Consider the following 21202-nt stretch of genomic DNA (forward strand, 5'->3'; position numbering starts at 1 on the left):
GAGTGTATGTGTACATATGTATGCTTTTATGTCTGCACTTCCCTGTAATACAAATCAGGAGGGTAATTACAAGTGAGATAAAAGGAGTATGTTGTGAGGGAGTCTGTTCATAAAATCATTTTTAAAGACATTTTTAAAAACATTTTCTAAACATTATTTAAAACTATTTTCTACAAACGACAATCAGGGTGAGATCATGTAGTAAAAAGAAGAAACTGACCGTAAGGATAAATGGGAAACGAAGGCCAATATGTGTGTATATATACTGTTCTCATTTGGGAACATGAATGTATAACTTCAGATAGTGTGTGTGGGCTCTCTTGTGGGGGCCAGAGCTTTTTAAGTGGGTCTTTATATTATAATGCCACAGTTTATTGGGGGAACATCCTTAGATACTAGTCGAATGTTATACTATGCTCTTTTAAGGTGTGGATGGTCCTGCCTTGAGTAGGTGATGTATATTTTAGAGTTGGGACTAGACAAGTTTTAAAAATTAGTCAGAAAACAATTTAAATCCAACTCTACATTCATTCCCTGTGGTTGAAGGGTATCCAAATTGTATATCCATTTGGTTTCGTTTCTGGATATTTTGATGGTTTTGTCCTCACCTCTCCAGTGGGCCCTTATTTTATCAATACCGTAAAACACCATTTGTCCTGGGTCCCGATTGTGGTAATCTCTAAAATGTCTGGAAACACTGTGATTGGGGTACCCTTTTTTAATGTTTCTAATGTGTTCTCCAATTCTGGTTTGGAGTTCCCTTGTGGTTCGCCCCACATATTGTCTGGAACAGGGACACTCTATAATGTAGGTGACATGCGTGCTTTTGCATGTAATGAGCTCATTTATTCTAAATTCTTTTTTGTTTGAAGATGACTGGAAGGTAGTTCTCTTTTTTTCAGTTTTTTTGCTGTTTTTACAAGGGAGGCATTTGCCACACCTGAAAAAACCTTTTAGATTACCTGCTACTTTAATTTGTTTTGGGGGATCGATGGTATTTTTAACAAGTTTATTTCTCAGTGTGGGTGCCCTTCTGTAAATAAACAGTGGTTTTTTTGGTAGGACATCTTTAAGTGTGTGATCAGCTTTCAGGATGGGCCAGTGTTTTTTAATGATGGATTCAACATCCTTATGTTGTCTATTGTATCCTGTGAGGAAAGCAATTGGTAAATTGTTAATCTTGTCTCGTTTTTTGTCTTCCAATAATTTGTTTCGTTCCATTTGTTTTATTTCGTTTTTCAGTTTGCGCAGGCCCTTTTCATCATACCCTTTATTTTTAAATCGTTCTATGATTATTTCCGCCTGTTGTTCATAATCAATATTTCTGCTGCAGTTTCTATATAGTCGCATCAGTTGGCCCTTTGGTATGTTTCCCAACCATTTGGCATGATGGCAACTGTTTGTGGGGATGTAGCCATTGCGGTCGGTGGGTTTGAAAAAAGTGCGTGTGCCCAGCCTGTTTCCTTCTTTATATATTTGTAGGTCTAAATAGTCCACACTGCTGTTGTTGTAATTACCGGTGAATTTTATATTGTAGATGTTATTGTTGATCTCACTGAAAAATTCTTGTAATTGTTCTATTGTACCACCCCATACTATCACAATATCATCTATATACCGTCGGTACAGTTTGAGGTTCTCCCTATGAACGCCATAGATTGGCCAACTGATGCGACTATATAGAAACTGCAGCAGAAATATTGATTATGAACAACAGGCGGAAATAATCATAGAACGATTTAAAAATAAAGGGTATGATGAAAAGGGCCTGCGCAAACTGAAAAACGAAATAAAACAAATGGAACGAAACAAATTATTGGAAGACAAAAAACGAGACAAGATTAACAATTTACCAATTGCTTTCCTCACAGGATACAATAGACAACATAAGGATGTTGAATCCATCATTAAAAAACACTGGCCCATCCTGAAAGCTGATCACACACTTAAAGATGTCCTACCAAAAAAAACACTGTTTATTTACAGAAGGGCACCCACACTGAGAAATAAACTTGTTAAAAATACCATCGATCCCCCAAAACAAATTAAAGTAGCAGGTAATCTAAAAGGTTTTTTCAGGTGTGGCAAATGCCTCCCTTGTAAAAACAGCAAAAAAACTGAAAAAAAGAGAACTACCTTCCAGTCATCTTCAAACAAAAAAGAATTTAGAATAAATGAGCTCATTACATGCAAAAGCACGCATGTCACCTACATTATAGAGTGTCCCTGTTCCAGACAATATGTGGGGCGAACCACAAGGGAACTCCAAACCAGAATTGGAGAACACATTAGAAACATTAAAAAAGGGTACCCCAATCACAGTGTTTCCAGACATTTTAGAGATTACCACAATCGGGACCCAGGACAAATGGTGTTTTACGGTATTGATAAAATAAGGGCCCACTGGAGAGGTGAGGACAAAACCATCAAAATATCCAGAAACGAAACCAAATGGATATACAATTTGGATACCCTTCAACCACAGGGAATGAATGTAGAGTTGGATTTAAATTGTTTTCTGACTAATTTTTAAAACTTGTCTAGTCCCAACTCTAAAATATACATCACCTACTCAAGGCAGGACCATCCACACCTTAAAAGAGCATAGTATAACATTCGACTAGTATCTAAGGATGTTCCCCCAATAAACTGTGGCATTATAATATAAAGACCCACTTAAAAAGCTCTGGCCCCCACAAGAGAGCCCACACACACTATCTGAAGTTATACATTCATGTTCCCAAATGAGAACAGTATATATACACACATATTGGCCTTCGTTTCCCATTTATCCTTACGGTCAGTTTCTTCTTTTTACTACATGATCTCACCCTGATTGTCGTTTGTAGAAAATAGTTTTAAATAATGTTTAGAAAATGTTTTTAAAAATGTCTTTAAAAATGATTTTATGAACAGACTCCCTCACAACATACTCCTTTTATCTCACTTGTAATTACCCTCCTGATTTGTATTACAGGGAAGTGCAGACATAAAAGCATACATATGTACACATACACTCATATTTCCAGTTTGTTCCATTTACCCATTTTCCCCTTCCTTCTTTTTCCTCTATTTTATTTTATCTTAATATTTTTCTTTCCCCCTGGAGTACATTCATATACCAGGGAAGTGATTATACAATTTGATGCAATTTGTTTCTCAGCAACTGCAACCATGATCCACATTTCAAAAATACAGATAAAAACCCTGCATTTTGATAGGTTGGCAAGAGTCATGGGTGGTTAGAAAGAATTATTGTTTTTATTAATATAGTTTTTTTGCACACATAAATAAATGTCTTTTATTTTTTCTATTTTTTCTATTTTATATAAAAAGATCCTTTTACGATAATTTTTTTATATATATTTTATTAATTATAGTCACGTATAGCTGTCAATAAATTTTTTTTATAATATACCGGAATGTGATATGCAGGTTGCGGTGCTCTATAGCTTAATAATTTGTCATGCCCTGAGTCCGCAATAATATGCAAAAAGAAACGTTTTCATTTGGATTGACATAAGTGAACACACTGCAGAACATAACATATCCCGTGTCCACAGTAACGAAATAGTTTCTCCATGTTTGTGCTGTCACAAGACGAGCACACAGCATGTAATAGATACATAGCGGCCAGTATAGGGCATTCCCATAGTAAAGATGGCGCTGATACACTCGCGCAAGCGCAGAAGAGCACTGCACCCTACATAAACGTGAGGGTGCACCAATATGGCCGCTCCAGATGACGTCGCTCTGACGAAACGCGTAGGGCGTGGCCTAGAACGTGCACCTTACACTGGTATACAAGCAGCAACGCCGGCGCGGCTAATTTTAAAGCGATTTTGTCTCTTTGGATATTGTGAGTAACCTGACTTCTTAATAAACAAAAAAACGTTCGAACAACAGTATTGCACTATGTTTGTACTTCTGTTTCCCTTCATGCATAATTGCTAAACGGACTACCTGTGGAAGGAAAAGTGTAAAGCATCTCCCCAGCATAGCAGAAGCAGAGCCCAAAGAAAGCTGCACAGTGGCTCATACTGTGGCTGCTCGATTAACCCATTGAGGGTTTTTTGTCTGGTGAGCACATATAGATACCTTTTTCCTAACACAGAGTGGCGCACCGGAGAGGAATGCATTTAACCCTTCTGCACTAGTCACTTTACTCTACCTTTCTCATTTGATGAAAGTTCCATGCGTTTTTCCAGCAACCAGTTGATGCGACTTTGAAAATTTCCGTTGGACATTATAAGATTTTTTGTCACTATTATTATTATTTTTTCTGGGTACTTTCACAAAACGCTTTTTGATTATCACTTTGAACATATTGCATATGATTTTTCAGATATTGGTTTATGTATGTTTTTTTATCGAGCACAGTAGTATTCTTAATTGTTTTTATGTGATTGATTCACCACTTTTCCAATACATATGTGCATTTTTGAGGTGTAAATCAACAGACATACATCCTCTTTTCTTTTTTCACGCATTTTAACATCACGTATATAGTGGTCTTAAGAGGTTTCCACCGCAATTTGTTTTAAATTCTCCAGAGCACCAGCAGAGATAATAGATCATCTCACACTCATATATGATTTTAGTATTCACAGTGCACAAAAAGGTTTTAGCGCCAAAGCTTAATTTATATTTTAGATTTTTAACCTATTCCTATTCTTAGGGACAGGTCTCAAGCACAGGCAGCTTTAACCCCTTAAGTTCATTTTTTAATTTATCTTTATTTCACTATATATATATTTTTTTCCCTTGCCTGTGTGGCGAACGGGTGGAATTTGTCCATAGCGCAATCTTATCTATTTTTTGCTATCCTTTTATCATTTACTTGTGGTGAGTTCATTACCAACGGGGATTATCTGTGCACGAGGTGTCTTCTGGTCATGGTATTCAGATGAGGAAGTTTGTTTCTTTCTGCTGAGGGGATACGGAGCACCATCTATACTATAAGAACTTTAAGGCTTTTAATACCTTCGTTTACACTAAATATTTTAATTTTAATTTTAATTATTAATTATTCTTTTAGTGCAGTCAGTGCTGAGATTACTATTTTGATTTTTATCTTTGCACATCCTAATTATTATATATATATATATATATATATATATATATATATATATATATATATATATATATATATATATATATCTTTGTTTACTATACTTACTTTTCGCCTTCTCCATAGCTGCCCAAAGCAGATGTTACAGACACGATGCAGATCACCAAGGATAAACCTGAAATGAAAGTAGGTTGCACATTAGTTGAAAAAGTTACCTTTTATGGTATCTCTAAGTGCAATGCCCAGTATATACAGTATCTCTTTATTGCAAGCAGAGGAAGAATATACACTTTTGCAGGGTTTAATTGTTAGAATAAAACCTTATTTCATACTGAAATACCTGCAGTTATAGCCAGACAAATGATGCAAAAAAAGAAATGAAAATAAGTTAAACAAATAATGGTTATATTACACTGACATGGTATTAACTGTGAACTCTGTGGCTTGTGATAGTGGAATTATGTGTTTTGGGTGTAAAGTAAGTCAGCTATATGATATGATAAATATGGCTGCTTTATCCTATAGTGCAAGTGTCCCCAAACTTTCTAAACAAAAGGCCAGTTTATTGCCCTTCAGACCTGGGGGGGCGGGGGGGTTGGCAGACTGTGGCCATTGGGAGTTGAAATTGTCCTGGCGTCAGTGAAAGGAATAGTGTCTCATTGTTGGTGTCAGTAGGAGGATAAATGCCCCATAATTGGTGTCAGTGGAAGGAAAAGTACCCAGTTGATGATATCAGTAACAGAAATGATGTCCCACTGTTGGTGTCAGTTACAGGAATAGTGTCCTGCATCAGTGGGAGGAAAAGTGTCCCAAGGGCAAGAAAATGGCAAGCAAAGTGCCAAATCTGGCCCAAGGGCCGCAGTTTGGGGCCATCCCCAAACCTTTCCCACAAAGTTGGGAGCATGAAATAGTCCAAAATGTCTTGGTATGCTGACACCGCCCAAGCCCTGAAAAAACAACCCCACACCATAATCCCCCTTCCACCAAATGATTTGGACCAGTGCACAAATCAAGGTCCATAAAGACATAGATAAACGAGTTTGGGATGGAGGAACTTGGGTGGCCAGCACAGAGTCCTGACCTCAACCCAATAGAACACCTTTGGGATGAATTAGAGTGGAAACTGCAATCAGGCTTTCTTATCTAACATCAGTGCCTGACCTCACAAATGCACTTCTGGAAGAATGATCAAACATTCTCATAGACACACTCTTAAACTTTGTGGACAGCCTACTGAGATTTGAAGCTGTTATAGCTACAAAGGGTGGGCCAACTCAATACTGAACCCTATGGACTGTTGTCACATGAGAAAATATAATAAAATATTTACAAAAATGTGAGGGATGTACTCACTTTTGTGAGATACTATGTGTGTACTGTGTTTCCACAAAAATAAGCCGGGTCTTATATTAATTTTGGCAACAAAGGACACAGTAGGGCTTATTTCTGGGGTAGGTCTTACCATGCAATGTACTGTCTTCTCTCCCCCTCTCTTTCCATGCCTGATGGGCATCCCCAATGTGAACTGAGTTAAAATGCTTGTAAAATCCTGGAATCCACTCTATTACAGTAGTATATAACGTACAATGTTTGTGTTTTTATAATATCATTGTGCCCAATACCTTTATTTATAGCGCCGCTCTGCATTTCTGTGACCCGCCGGAGCTCTCTTCCCCGCAAGTATATTACAGAAACACACACATTGTACATTATATACTACTGTAATAGAGTGGATTATAGGATTTTACAAGCATTTTAAACTAGGGCTTATATTGCAGCCCTCCTGGAAAATACCGCTAGGACTTATTTTCGGGGAAACACTATATATATAAATAAATATATATATATATATATATATATATATATATATACATACATACATACATACATACATACATACATACATATATATATATATATATATATATATATATATATATATATATATATATATATATATATTATCTCACAACACAAAAGTGAGTACACCCTTCCTTCACATTTTTGTAAATATTTTATTATACCTTTTCATGTGACGACACTGAAAAAAATGACACTTTGCTGCAATGTAAAATAGTGAGTGTGAGTGGGCAGACAGCAAATTTACACTGTTATACAAGCTGCACACTCACTACTTTACATTGTAGCAAAGTGTAATTTCTTCATTGTCGTCACAGAAGGTATGATAAAATATTTACAAAAATGTGAGAGGTGTAACACTTTTGTGAGATACTGTATATATGTGTATATACAGTGCCTTGAAAGTATTCATACCCCTTGAAATGTTTCACATTTTGTCATGTTACAACTAAAAAATGTAAATGTGTTTTATTGGGATTTTATGTGACAGACCAGTACAAAGTTGCACATATTTTTGAAGTGGTAGGAAAATGATAAATGGTTTTACATTTTTTTTTACAAATCAATATGTTAAAAGTGTCGCGTGCATTTGTATTCAGCCCCTCTGGGTCAATACTTTGTAGAACCACCTTTCACTGCAATTATAGCTGCAAGTCTTTTTTGGGGATGTCTCTACCAGCTTTGCACATCTAGACAGTGACATTGATTGGATGAAAAGCGTCTGTGAACAGCAACCCCTGCTAAAAGCCGAATAAGGGGTTAAAAGTGCCGTGTTGCAGCGATTCCGAAGCACTTTTCAGGTGCTTTGGAAGCACTGACCATTCATTTCAATGGGCAGGGCATTTTGGGAGAGGTGTATACAGGGCCGTTTTTAAGGCAGGGCAAAAGGGGCAGCTGCCCTGGGCCCTGTCATTGTTGTGGAGCCCAAAGCAGCTGCCTCATACTTGAAAACTATCCTGCTTTAAATTCCCTCGTCCCTTGAGGTTTTAGTCCTGTGCTGTGTCCCAATATCTCAGTGTGAAGTGCTGCTACTAATGCTGCCCTACTCTACCCTATTGTTGTGTACAGATGACTCACCTGCAAACCCTGTTTTTACATGTAAATTACCGGCATTCATATGCCAATAGCGGTGGCATTCGTATGTAAAGGTGGCATTCATACGTAAATAGCAGCCGCCAGTGGCATTGATAATGTATATCATGCCCCCCTCTGAGGTCATATCCACAGTAATCTCTAGCAACCAATCAACAAGCAGAAATCATGTGCTGTGACCTCTAGCAACGAATCAGTGAGCCGTAATGTGTGCTGTAACCTCTAACAACCAGTCAGTGAGCGATAATGATACACTGTAACTTCTAGCTGCCTGATCTGATTCAGTAAACTGATTTTGAGTCTTGCTGCTATTTATTGTATGTCTCAGAGCAGGTGGAGAGCAAAACTGCATGGGGGGGGGGGGGCCCAAGAAAAGTTTTGCCTAGTATCCAAATATTAAAGATGGCCCTGGCTGTATACAGCCCCAAAGATGCTGCTTGCAGGACTTTTCTTCACATCCCACAAGTGCACTGCCCCAGTGTGAAAAGTCACACTGAAATGAATGGGAGGCAGTTTTCAGTTTTGAAATAGCAGAGGCTATTTCAAGCGCTAAAGCTCCTGAAAACTACCTCAGTGTGAAAGGGGTCTAATAGTTGTCCTGTTAATAGATTCTCCCACCTGAGCTGTGGATCTCTGCAGCTCCTCCAGAGTTGCCATAGGCCTTTTGGCTGCTTCTCTGATTAATGCTCTCCTTGCCTGGCCTGTCAGTTTAGGTGGATGGCCAAGTCTTGGTAGATTTGCATTTGTGCCATACTCTTCCCGTTTTTGGGTAATGGATTGAACAGTGCTCTGTGAGAGGTTCAAAGCTTGGGATATTTTTTTTATCCTAACCCTGCTTTCAAATTCTTCATAACTTTATCCCTGATCTGTCTGGTGTGTTGCTTGGCTTTCATGGTGCTGTTTTTTCACCAAGGTTCACAGAACAGCTGCATTTATACTGGGATTAAATTAGTCTAAAATTAACTCTATTTACTAAATAGGTGACTTCTGGAGGCAATTGGTTCCTCTAGATTTTGGTTAGGGGTATCAGAGTAAAGGGGGCTAAAGCACGCCACACTTTTCAGATATTTATTTGTAAAAAGCTTTGAAAACCATTCACCATTTTCCTTCCACTTCATAATTATGTGCCACTTTGTGTTGGTCTATCACATACAATCCCAATAAAATAAATGTATGTCTTTGATTGTAACATGACAAAATGTGGAAAATGTCAAGGGGTATGAATACCTTTTCAAGGCACTGCATATAAAATTAGGTTGATTTTAGAGTGAAACCAAAGAAATGTTCATGACTGACTACATTGAATTGTTAAAGAGAAATGTGGTTGTCTTCTCCGGATTACTGCTCTTTCCATATTATTGTTGTTTTTCGCTGTGCCTTACTAAATACGTCTGCTATGGATTACTGCACTGCAGTAGCACAGTTCCCAAAGACAACAATTCTCTAAAGTGCTGGATACTTCAGTATGGATGTCAATGCTGACCTTTACACAAGCACAAAACTACATTATTAACATTACAAAGCACAAATGTTGTTTAAGCAGGGGTTCAATTAAATCATAGGACTGATAGAGGTTAAGGTGCTAGGAGTTGAAGGTGGTTCGATAAAGAACTGGGTCTTGTGGTAGGCTGAGACATATTTTGCTTCAAATGCAATTGCATCTCTCTTTCCAATCATTAAAAATCTAGCCTGTTGAAATTAATTAAATGCTATGCATACATGTGTTATTTAAAAAAGAAAAACGTTTTGTATGGTCAAATAGTTACTGCCTTTAAAGTAAATATGTCATAAGAGAAACACAGAGTGTGAACACACAGTGAAGTGAACAACCCCAGATGATACAAAGAGATGAAACAAATCTCCCTACATAAGTTTTACATCTATATCTGCTGTCTTGAGCATTATATACTGTTTAGAAAGTGCAAATCGTGTTAGGAGATTTTCACTTCCCCATTCAGCAGTAGCAGTGTAGTGTTGGTTTACACTGGGAGACAGATGATTGGAGGAAAGGCACACCCCCCCCCCCCCTCCACATAGGCAGAGATTTTCAGAGTGAGTAGAGCAGATTTTCAGGCTGGTTTTATCACGTGCCAAGAACTTGTCAGGAGTTATCATGCTGAGAACATAAGAAAGGAGCAGGAGAAAGCCACGGACCATAGTGCTTTGAAGAGAGATAAGAAAACACTGCAGATATATGTGCCCAGCTCAAATTTCATGAATCTGGTTTACATCCACTTTAAGTCCCTAAAGCTGGGTACACACTATAACAACACTGGAAGAAAAATTCTGTACGAGGCACAATCATTGATTTTTGTATAGTGTGTACATAACTTACGTCATCCGATTCAAACTTTGAAAACGAAAATTTCAAAAGCAACAAACTCCAAAACTATTCTTGTATGTGAAAAAAACAAACAATTTTTGTTTAATGTTTGCTATTTTTGTATGGTTTTTGTATGAGAAAAATCAGATGCCTGAGCCTTGAGCTTCCTCGACTCTGGTTTGTTGAATTCCTTTTTAGGTGGGATGCTTCCTGCCCTTTAGGGTGCTTTATGACGACCCTCCCCAAGAATCACCTGATGTTGTTTTATCCCACTGAGATATTGGCCTGTACTCAGTTACACCGCTTGTTTCCCTTTTTATCAGCTCCTGCTGTTGGCCTAAGAACTTCATTTTGGGGGTCTTATTTCCCTCCTGTGTGTATTCTTGGTGAGACCCATGGGTTTGAACTACCTCATCTGGGACTGATTGTCGCCTCTTGAAAATGGGCCTACCCGGGCCTCCTGGAGGCAGTGGCTACCAATCATTCATGCTAATTCTTACAAATCTAAGTTTCAAGTCCTGTTTCCCGTATGTGGTTAAATTGGTCTTTAAGTCCATTATGTATACCTTGGATGTTTTTACTGTGTTATGGTTACTTGTACTTTTGTATGTTGTATTGCACCTAAAGGATTTTCTATCCAGATTGTTTTGATACGTTGCTACTCCTGTTTTGTATTCTTTTATGTCTTTTATGCCCTGTACACACGGTCGGACATTCCGACGTCAAAATCCGTCTGATTTTTTCACACAGCTATTGGCCCAAACTTGTCTTGCATACACACAGTTGCACAAAGTTGTCTGAAAATCCAATCGTTCAGAACGAGGTGACGTAAACCACGTACAACTGTACTATAAAGAGGGCAGTAGCCAATAGCTTTCGCCTCGTAATTTATTCTGAGCATGCGTGGCACTTGGTCCGTCGCAATTGTCTACACACAATCGGAATTTAAACAATTCGATTTAGTTATCGGAAAATTTTTGATCCAGCTCTCAAACTTTGTGTGTCGGAAATTCTGACGGAAAAAGTCAGATGAAGCCCACACACGATTGTATTTTCCGACAACATGATCTGATCGCACATTTTCCGTCGGAAAGTCTGACCGTGTGTACAGGGCATTATACTGTCTAGTGTCATTTCTAATAAAAATCAATTGAAAGAGAAAAATCTGATGTGAATGTCCACATGATCAGAAACAATAAAAAAAAAAGAAACAATGAGACTTTTTGTACATTTTCATCCTCAATTTTGACTTGTGAAACATTGAGGAAAACCGGACGATTATTTGCACGGTTTTCTTATAGTGTGTACCACGCTTAAAGCGGGATTCCACTCTTTTTTTATTTTTTTCTTACCTGTCTCACTGGTGGGTGAGTGCTACCTTCGATTGGCATCCACGTCCGGCGTTTATTTGACCCCCGGCGCCACGAATCTTTTCCTCAGGATGACTTATAAAAACCTGCCCTGGCATTTTCCATTTTAACTGTGGGCGTCTGAAGCCCACAGGCATTTACTTCCTGGTATATGATGACGTCTGGCTCCCAGCATGCTCCGCTCCATCTTGCACCTGCTCAGTGAGAGCAGTGACAAGGAAAGAAAAACTTTCATTGTCCCCCATGGATTCTTGGGAAATTTCCCAGGGACCATTGCGAGGACGATAGCCACACCTACTCCCACGGGAGGACAACCAGGAAGTCAGCTGAAACATCAGAAATAAAAGGTAAGGAAATGATATTTTTTTTTTTCAGGGTTCGTTTAGGTAAGTATGCTATCTGTTGATTTTAATAACATGAACTTTCATTTTTAGGTACCAAACCACTTTAACTCAGAAGGACTATGCAGATAAGGACTTCCAACATTTCCCTTTCTTTCCTGATTTACATACTTGTTCCAAGTTGGTGACTTACTAAGTACTGCAACTAATGAGGCAATATAGCAAACAGTCAACCAGCATATTTTAAGAAAGAGGTAGGCAGCTCCTTTATATTTCTCTGATGACAGGTTTACATTAATAATGGAGTGGAGCTCTTCCAGTCTCAGTGGATATACTGTCATACTTCATGCATCTCTTTCCTTTTTGTTGTTTCCAGGCACAGATTACCTGCAGTATTATGGATGCTGCCTAAAATGATGTTTGGTTATTTTAAATAAAAACAATTGAACTTGTGGCTGCTTCTATATATCATGCTAATTTTGGTTCTGCTTCATGAGACAGTCCTGGTCGTTGGGCATCATCACAGCTGCTGCCCCCCACACACATACATCTTACCCACAGCCGGCCTGTACCAGAGACAAGACTGAATACTTGAGGAACCCTGTCTGACAATGACTGAGAGGACAACAGACACAAGCAAGCATTAATGGAAGAAGCACCAGACCAAAGGATAAAAGAGTTCCATCTAGTGAGCATTGGCTCTGCTTGGTGGGCAAAACCTCTTTCGCTACAAAAGAAAGCGAGTAAAATGTTACGTTTTTCTTTGCTCTTATGTAAAACTGATGTGCTCTGTAAAGTAGTTCAGTTGTAAAACGTGCTGCATTGTTTAATCAGCTAATTACTATATGCTCTGATTAAAGAAGTCATGGTTAAATAGAATTTGACTCAGAAGGGCTCTTTTTTGTTCAGTGTTGAATAACTTATCTCCAGGAAATATTCTTTTACCCGTCATCTAAACTAATTAGCTTTTCATGGGTTACCACACAAGGGAAATGCTTTTAACTGTATAGTCCCCATGGCTTTCTATAATGGCTCACATGTAATTTGGTTCCCTCTGAGGTAATATATAAACTCCTGCATTTATTCCACATAATATGCCACTAATATGAGGTCAAACAGTAAAGTGGACTAGTACATAGAAATAAAGTCCTAATTTACAATGACTTTAGCTTGGACCCGGCAGTGTCCGTGTCATCTGTCTGTGACGGAGCAGTTTGGCAGGGGTAGTATAGCCACATGGCTATACGAATCTGGTAAATGTAGTTTCTGCATTACACCATTTAAGTACTCTCTAAGGCAGGGGTGCCCAACCTTTTTAAAAGCGAGGGCCACTTAAGCAACTTGGTAACCAGTTGCGAGCCACAATAAGCAGAGTGGGTGGATGACAGGTCACGGCTACTCTATAGGCCCCCCGATCCACCCAGATGGAAGGGGGCGAATTCCCTTCTATTTTTTTTATCGGATTTTTAGGATTGGATTGGAGGCAGGAGGGAGTAAATGGATAAAAGTTTGATAAAAGTTTGTTTACATCTGCTGCCCTGTAGAGGTGAATTGAGATTCCAATTGGGTAGGGCCGATTGTGTGAAAAGGGCCTAAATTGCTTTCACACTGATGCGCTTCAGTCTACCCACGCTTCGGGTGCAGCGTAGTGCACCTGTGTTTATCCTGTGGTTTAACTGAACTTTGCCATAGACTCTGCCTGTGGCAAAAGCCGGCGCTGTGCAGGAAGCATCGGCTTATGGAGCTCTGCTCTGCAGCCACTTTCTTCCTCTAGCACCAGCTTCACAACACTGATGCTGTGGTATGACGGGTCAGCAACCTGCGATCTAGGCTTGCTAACCCATCATTCCAGAGCAGGAGGTCGCGGGCCACATCAGAGGGCTCCGCGGGCCACTGGTTGGCCACCCCTGCTCTAAGGAACCCAAGTATTAGCTATGACTAAACCACACTGCTATAATCCCACTCATTTTTCCACAGGGGTATGCAATGCACTTCACCAAACCTGTTTAGTTTCATTGTGATGTCATTATGCACGCAGGAAGGCACAGAAGTTGACATGTGGTGTGTCATTCCCTAAAGGGATTAAGTGTTTCACCAGTGCATGCCAAGAACTGGCTCAAGGTTTTTTTTAACTTCATGCATTCTATGGTAAAAACCCTTCTCTGTGCAGCAGCCCCCCTAATACTTACCTCAACCCCATCTTGATCCAGCAATGTGCAGGAGAGCCTTGGCTCTCCAGGGACTCTCATTCCTCAATGGCTAAGGCAGAAAGGGGAGCCACTGGCTCTTGCTGCTGTCAATCACAGCCAGTGAGCCAATGAGGAGAGAGATGGGGAAGGGCTGGGCAGCCACTCTGGGTGTGAATGGACATAATGCTGCCTGGGTGCCCCATAGAAAACTGCATGGGGAGCCAGGAGCGCCAGCAGGGGACCCAAGAAGAGGAGGATTCCTGGCTGCTCTGTGCAATACCACTGCACAGAGCAGGTAAGTATGACATGTTTGTTATTTAAAAAAAAGGGGCACTTTTAATATCACTTTAAGTCTAAAACAGGCCACAGATAATTCGATTTTCTTTCCTTCAACCACGCAATGATGACTTCTACCGGCAGTAATTACATGAAAAAAATCCGACAGGCTGGTTGTACCCAAGTGGATTGATGGATCGACTTGGATACAATCAGCCTGCCCATAGATAGATAAAATCTTAGCCGGTCCCTGCTGAACCAGCTGAATTTCAAATAATGTATGGCCAGGACACCATTGCTATATTTGTTTATAAAGCGTTAGCACTCTTTTACTCTTCTTACATATTTATGTGACCATATCAAGTCAGTGAATGTGTTTTCACAGGGTTATTTTGAAGAAGTGAACACAATTTAAAAAAAAAACGCTTGAAGATGGTCACTGCAGTTCTTTTCAAATCATTGCACATCTGCACTATGAAGCCTGCTTGGAGGTTTAGATTGTTGTTTTGTGTTCAGGACTTTTGGACTTATTGTTACCCCGATGATGGGATACTGGTTTATTTTAATGGCTTGTTTGCCACCAATTCTATCTAAACGGATTGATATACCTGTAGTATATATAGTTTATATTTGATAAGGTTTACATTATTATTTTGGTTTCCTTTTTTAGTGCTATATTTATACGTTTATTCCACATATTTATATTCCTTTGTGATATTTTTACAGCAGCTAGTAATTATTTTGTATTTATAATGCAGTTAAGATGTCAGACTACTTAAAGTTCTATACCACGGACAGTACTTATTGCACTGCTAGGGGTACAGAAAATGACCTTCAAGACCCCAACTTCTCAGGTGAGTTTGCTGCCCACCTGTCTTGTGCCTATGAGATCATCACAGTTTGTAGTGGTTGTTAACTTGCCAGTGTACTGTATGCCTTCAGGTGGGTTGTTGGGGTAGCCAAATGCCTGGCAACAAAAGGTAAGGATAATTATATAGGATAGCTATGAAACTATTCAGCTGCACACCGTATACCTGTAACTGACACTTTTTTGTTTTTGTTTTGCTTCATGTTGGAAATGGACCTACAACTAAAACTAATAATTAAAATAAAGATTCCTCACCCCCCTCCCCAACCTCACAAAGAACTGACTTCTTCTTCTGCTGCCTGTGTTGCTGGTTTCTGCATTAAGGAAGAGAAAATTCTTAATCTGCTGTTCCCTTCTGTGCTCCGTGATTCCTCCCATTGGCCCATATGTCACTATAGGTCATACTAGTGATGGAAAGGTCAATGGGAGGGATCAGATACCACAGTGGGGAACCAGGAATATAACAATACCACAAATGTGGGGTTCTAAAGATTTTCAGCGCTTGAATATCCGAGTTTTGCATTTGCAGCTTTAGCTTAATTATTATTCTTCAGAGGTAGAGTGACTTTAGACTAAAGCCAAATAACCGTCAAAAGTAAAATAAATAAATAAATAAACATTATTTTCTCTGGCAATGACAGGTGATTTTGCAGGGGCACCTTTGCTTTAGGCATCCATTTTGGCAACAGAGTACCTTTAACCAATTGCCTACTGGGTATTTGCTAAACATATGAAAAAAGACAGAAAATTTTTCTTAGTTTCCGTTATAAATGTGCGCTGACAAGGCTGCACTGATTGGCACTGATGAGGGGGCATTGATGAGGCTGCACTGATATGTGGCACTGATGGGCACTGGCAGGCAGCACTGATGGGCACTGGCTAGCAGCACTGATAATCAGTAGGGATGAGCTTCCATGCCATTTTTTTTTTTCAATTTGGCATGGCGCTCCCCTTAAAATCCATACCAGACCTGAAGGGCCTGGTAAATGAATTTGGGGGAACCCCACACTTTTTTTTTTTTATCAATGATTTTCAATGACTGTTCTCTGTATTACGGGGGAGACAACAATTCATTATAGCCGTGAGTGCTTTTAAATTACTTTTTTTTTCTGCAGAAATGACACTTTGTGCAGGGACAGTTCTAAGCACGGGAAACATGCGCCCCTTTACAGGCATACTATAGACACCCTCCAGGTACGAAATTTGAAGGAATATTACACTTTTATTGTTTCATTTTAAGCATTATTAAAATCACTGCTCCCAAAAAAAGTCAGTTTTTAAAACTACAATACATGTCCCCTAGGGCAGGACCCAGGTCCCCAAACACTTTTTAGGATAATAACTTGCATATTAGCCTTTAAAATTAGCACTTTTGATTTTGAATGTTCGAGTCCCATAGACGTTAATAGTGTTCTAAAATTCACACGAAGTTTAGGTCTGTTCTGCTGCGAACCGAGTCGGGGGGGTTCGGCTCATCCTTAATAATCAGTGACCTGATTATCAGTGTGGATATGCCGTGTGTAGATTGCTGCTTACTGGCTATCCTCACACACTGTCAGCGTGAGGAGAGAACTGCCAATAACGGGCAAATCCTGTTTACACTATGATCAGCTGTGATTGAACACAGCTGGTCACTTGATAAAAGAGCCACTGTGATTGGCTCTTTACCCCGATCACAGATCCATAGCAATGCATGCCGCAGGGGCTCGCAGGAAGCATGATCACAGGATGATATCAATAGATGCCTACCGGAAATGTGAGACTGCGCTGTAGCTGTCATTCAGCTATAGCGTGGTGGTCGGGAAGAGTTTAAAGTATAGCTAACTCCAGTAACAAAAATGTAATATATTGTAGCTTATCAATCCTTAGATGTGCTGGTTGTATTTGTTATATATTTTTTTCATTTTTTTTCCCTTCGCTTTTACCTGGTAATCCAGCAAGTAACACATTTTCTTCAAACGGGTGACAAAATGTACTGTACTGTATCTATGAAGGAGACAAACAAGCAATTAACGCTTGCTGTGCGGGTGTAGCCGCACTGCAAGGGATATCTTTTTATCTGCTCGGATTTGGTCTTGTGTGGCTTTGCCCTTTCCAGATTGTTTGTGGGCCAATATTTGGGTAAGGCTACTGTAATTATGTGACCTCTAACACATATGCTCCTTAGTAGTCAAGCTGTATCCTGCTGCAGTAACAAGTGCGCCATGACTGCCACCATGATTATGGCTCCAACCACACCATGGCTACATAAAAGCACTGTGCTTTGCCCATCGTACAACAAATCCAACATGAATGTCTACATTTCAAGTGTTGGCTAAGTGATTTTGCTCAGAGCAGCTGGAGTGAAACTACAGGCAATGAACACGCCATACAATTTCAAAGTTTACATAATAACAGTAAGGAAGAAAGCTGCATAGAAGGATGTTTTCCTTTGCAATGATTATCCTCCCATCTCTAGAACCTTTCTGATTCCTTATGCTTCCATTAGAGCTGTTGAATACACCAGATTGTTCACTTTGTACAAGCAGCTGCCCCTCATTCATGAACGACACATTCATGTAATGCAGTGAGCACTAAAGAGATGATATTTACTATTCTGCCTTACTTTTCAAGGACCCCCTCGAGTCTTCGTGCTTTCTGGAGAGCCAAGCCAGCTGCAAATTGCTTTAAAATAAACATGAAACAGCTTCCCCTGTTTGATAGCTACCCACAATATCAGGCACAGATATACTGATGCTTGCAGCTCCGACATACAGCAATAGCAATATAAAGTTATTGTGACAAACAATATAATGATGTACCTGGTTTCATAAATTCATAAAATTAATGGTCTTTACAGTTAAAGTATATGTAAAGGAAAAACTGATGTTTGTTTTGAGTAAAGAATAATTGAATCCGCTATGTAGATTTTTTATTTTTTTTGCCATCTGTGGGGGAATTTCCCTTTAGTTCCTGTACTGTAGACACAAAAGGAAGTGAGAGGAAATCTTTTTAAAGTGAAGTGAAGTGAAGAGAAGAAAAGGAAAGGAAATGAGAGGGGAAGAGAGGAGTGGATAGATGTGGTGGGAGCCATAGTTATGGTAAAGAGGAGAGCAGAGAAGGAGAGGGGGAGTGGAGGAGAGAAAAGAAGGCCAGGAGAGGAGGAAAGACGGAAAAGAAGGAGAGGAGAGAATGGGAGGAGAGGAGAGAAGAGAAAAGAAGAGAAGGAGAAGGAAGGAGAGGAGCCAAGGGTCAGACTTCCATGGTCAACTTTAGGCCTTGGTCACATTGGTGATTTTGAAGCAGTGTTTTTTAGTAGTTACAGAATCACCCATGGCACACCAGCAATATGCTGCTGCATAGATAAGCATGGTAATCAACTACAGCAGACAATTTGTATCCAGCTGTATGTTACCAGATAAAATATGCAGAAAGTTTTGTAGCTGCTTCATATATCTGCTACAAAGTAACTAGTGCACCATGGCTTTTATGGTTTCCTGGTTCAGCTCCCAGCTTATTTGACAGAGGTAACGATGTTCCATTTGGCAAGCTGGAGATGGACAATGCTATGTGCATGTCACCTGCCTGGCTACGGTATGGCAGAGGTGTGTAAGACTGGCAGCACATAAGAGCACATCTATTGGCAAGAAAACAGTAAACATGTAATAATTTCAAAAGTATAGGGAACACTTAACCCCAATTCAGAGCACCCTCATGAAAGATCCGGTGCTGAAAGTCAGCAGGGGGTATGTACGACAAATTGCACAAATCCTAAGAAAACAACTGACTGCATTACAAAGAAAATTCAAATGCTTGTATCTTTATTCATCTGGACAACTTTAGTCCCTGCCTCCCCCACTGATGCCCATTGCCCAGGCTGGACTTAACAGTAGAGGTGAGGGGGACCAGGTAAAAAGAGACATAGAGTATCTCACACAAGTGAGTACACCCCTCACATTTTTATAAATATTTTATATCTTTTCATGCAACAACACTGAACTAATTACACTTTGCTGCAATGTAAATTAGTGACTGCACAGCTTGTATAACAGTGTAAATTTGCTGTCTCCTCAAAATAACTCAACACACAGCCATTAATGTCTAAATCACTGGCAACAAAAGTGAGTCCAAATTGGGGTAAAAGTGTCAATATTTTGTGTGCCCACCATTATTTTTCAGTACTACCGTAACCCTCTTGGGCATGGAGTTCACCAGAGCTTCACAGGTTGCCACTGGAGTCCTCTTCTACGATATCATGGAGCTGGTGGATGTTAGAGGCCTTGCGCTCCTCCACCTTCCGTTTGAGGATTCCCTTCAGATGCTCAATAGGGTTTAAGTCTGGAGACATGCTTGGCCAGTTCATCACTTTTACCCTCAGCTTCTTTAGCAAGGCAGTGGTTGTCTTTGAGGCGTGTTTGGGGTTGTTATGTTGGAATACTGCCCTGTGGCCCAGTCTCTGAAGGGAGGGGATCATGCTGTGCTTTAGTATGTCACAGTACATGTTGGCATTCATGGTTTCCTCAACGAACTGTTGCTCCCGAGTGCCGGCAGCACTCATGCTGCTCCAAACCATGACACTCCCAACACCATGCTTGACTGTAGGCAAGACACATTTGTCTTTGTATTCCTCACTTGGTTGCCGCCACACACGCTTGACACCATCTGAACTAAATAACTTTATCTTAATCCAGGTCCTTAGTCTGCTTGTCTTCAGCAAACTGTTTGCAGGCTTTCTTGTGCATCATCTTTAGAAGAGGCTTCCTTCTGGGATGACAACCATGCAGACCAATTTAATGCAGTGTGCGCCGTATGGTCTGAGCACTGACAGGCTGACCCCCCCACCTCTTCAACCTCTGCAGCAATGCTGGCAACACTCATACATCTATTTCCCAAAGACAACCTCCGGATAGGACGCTGAGCATGTGCACTCAACTTCTTTGATTGATCTTGTCAAGGTCTGTTCTGAGTGGAACCTGCTCTGTTAAACTGCTGTATGGTCTTGGCCACCGTGCTGCGGCTCAGTTTCAGGGTCTTGGCAATCTTCTTATAGCCTAGGCCATCTTTATGTAGAGCAGCTATTTTTTTTTTTCAGATTCTCAGAGAGTTCATTGCCATGACATGCCATGTTGAACTTCCATTGGCCAGTATGAGAGTGAGAGCGATAACAGCAAATTTAACACACTTTCTCCCAATTCACACCTGAGACCTTGTAACAATAACGAGTCACATGACATCGAGGAGGGAAAATGGCTAATTAGGCCCAATTTGGACATTCCCCAGTGGTTTAGACATTAATGACTGCGTGTTGAGTTATTTTGAGGGGACAGCAAATTTACACTGTTATACAAGTTGTACATTCACTACTTTACATTGTAGCAAAGTGTCATGCGTTCAGTTTTGTCACAAGAAAAGATTTAATAAAATATTTACAAAAATGCGAGGGGTCACTTTTGTGAGATACTGTATGTACACAGCATAATTAATGTTTGACTTGTCAAGTGTTAATCAACAAACACGTGTATTCCACCAAGTGCCATAATTTCTTATGATATCTCTCCAACTCAAGGAAAATGTCTAGGTCCATTTCAGGGAGTTAACATTATGACAAATGTAGGTACTTGATTGAGTACATGTTTCTGTTGCTTTAAAGGCTTGTTTACACTGGTGGTGCCCTCTAAATAGTGATTGTTTTTCAGAGGTGTTTGACTGGCGACAAAGAGGCATTATGTCCCTTCCTTGCCCTCTGTTTTAACTCCTAAAAACCCACACCATCATGCAAAAATGACATATATTGCACAATGTTGCGTGACACTTGCAGCTAGGTTCATTTCAG

General features: G+C 39.9%; 1 protein-coding gene across 2 annotated transcripts in view; it reads right to left on the reverse strand.

The window, feature by feature from the left end:
• ADGRD1 (adhesion G protein-coupled receptor D1) overlaps positions 1-21202 on the reverse strand; it is an 843751-nt gene that overhangs the window by 183274 nt on the left and 639275 nt on the right. For both annotated transcript variants that reach the window (XM_077461779.1, XM_077461778.1), the window contains one exon: positions 5180-5246. In XM_077461779.1, coding sequence (XP_077317905.1) covers positions 5180-5246 — 67 coding nt within the window. The remainder of the gene's footprint in view (positions 1-5179; positions 5247-21202) is intronic.

Source organism: Lithobates pipiens, unplaced genomic scaffold (genome assembly GCF_037356315.1).
Source record: "Lithobates pipiens isolate NorthernLeopardFrog02 unplaced genomic scaffold, aLitPip1_a1.2 Scaffold_3, whole genome shotgun sequence".
In the NCBI taxonomy this organism is placed as follows: Eukaryota; Metazoa; Chordata; class Amphibia; order Anura; family Ranidae; genus Lithobates; species Lithobates pipiens.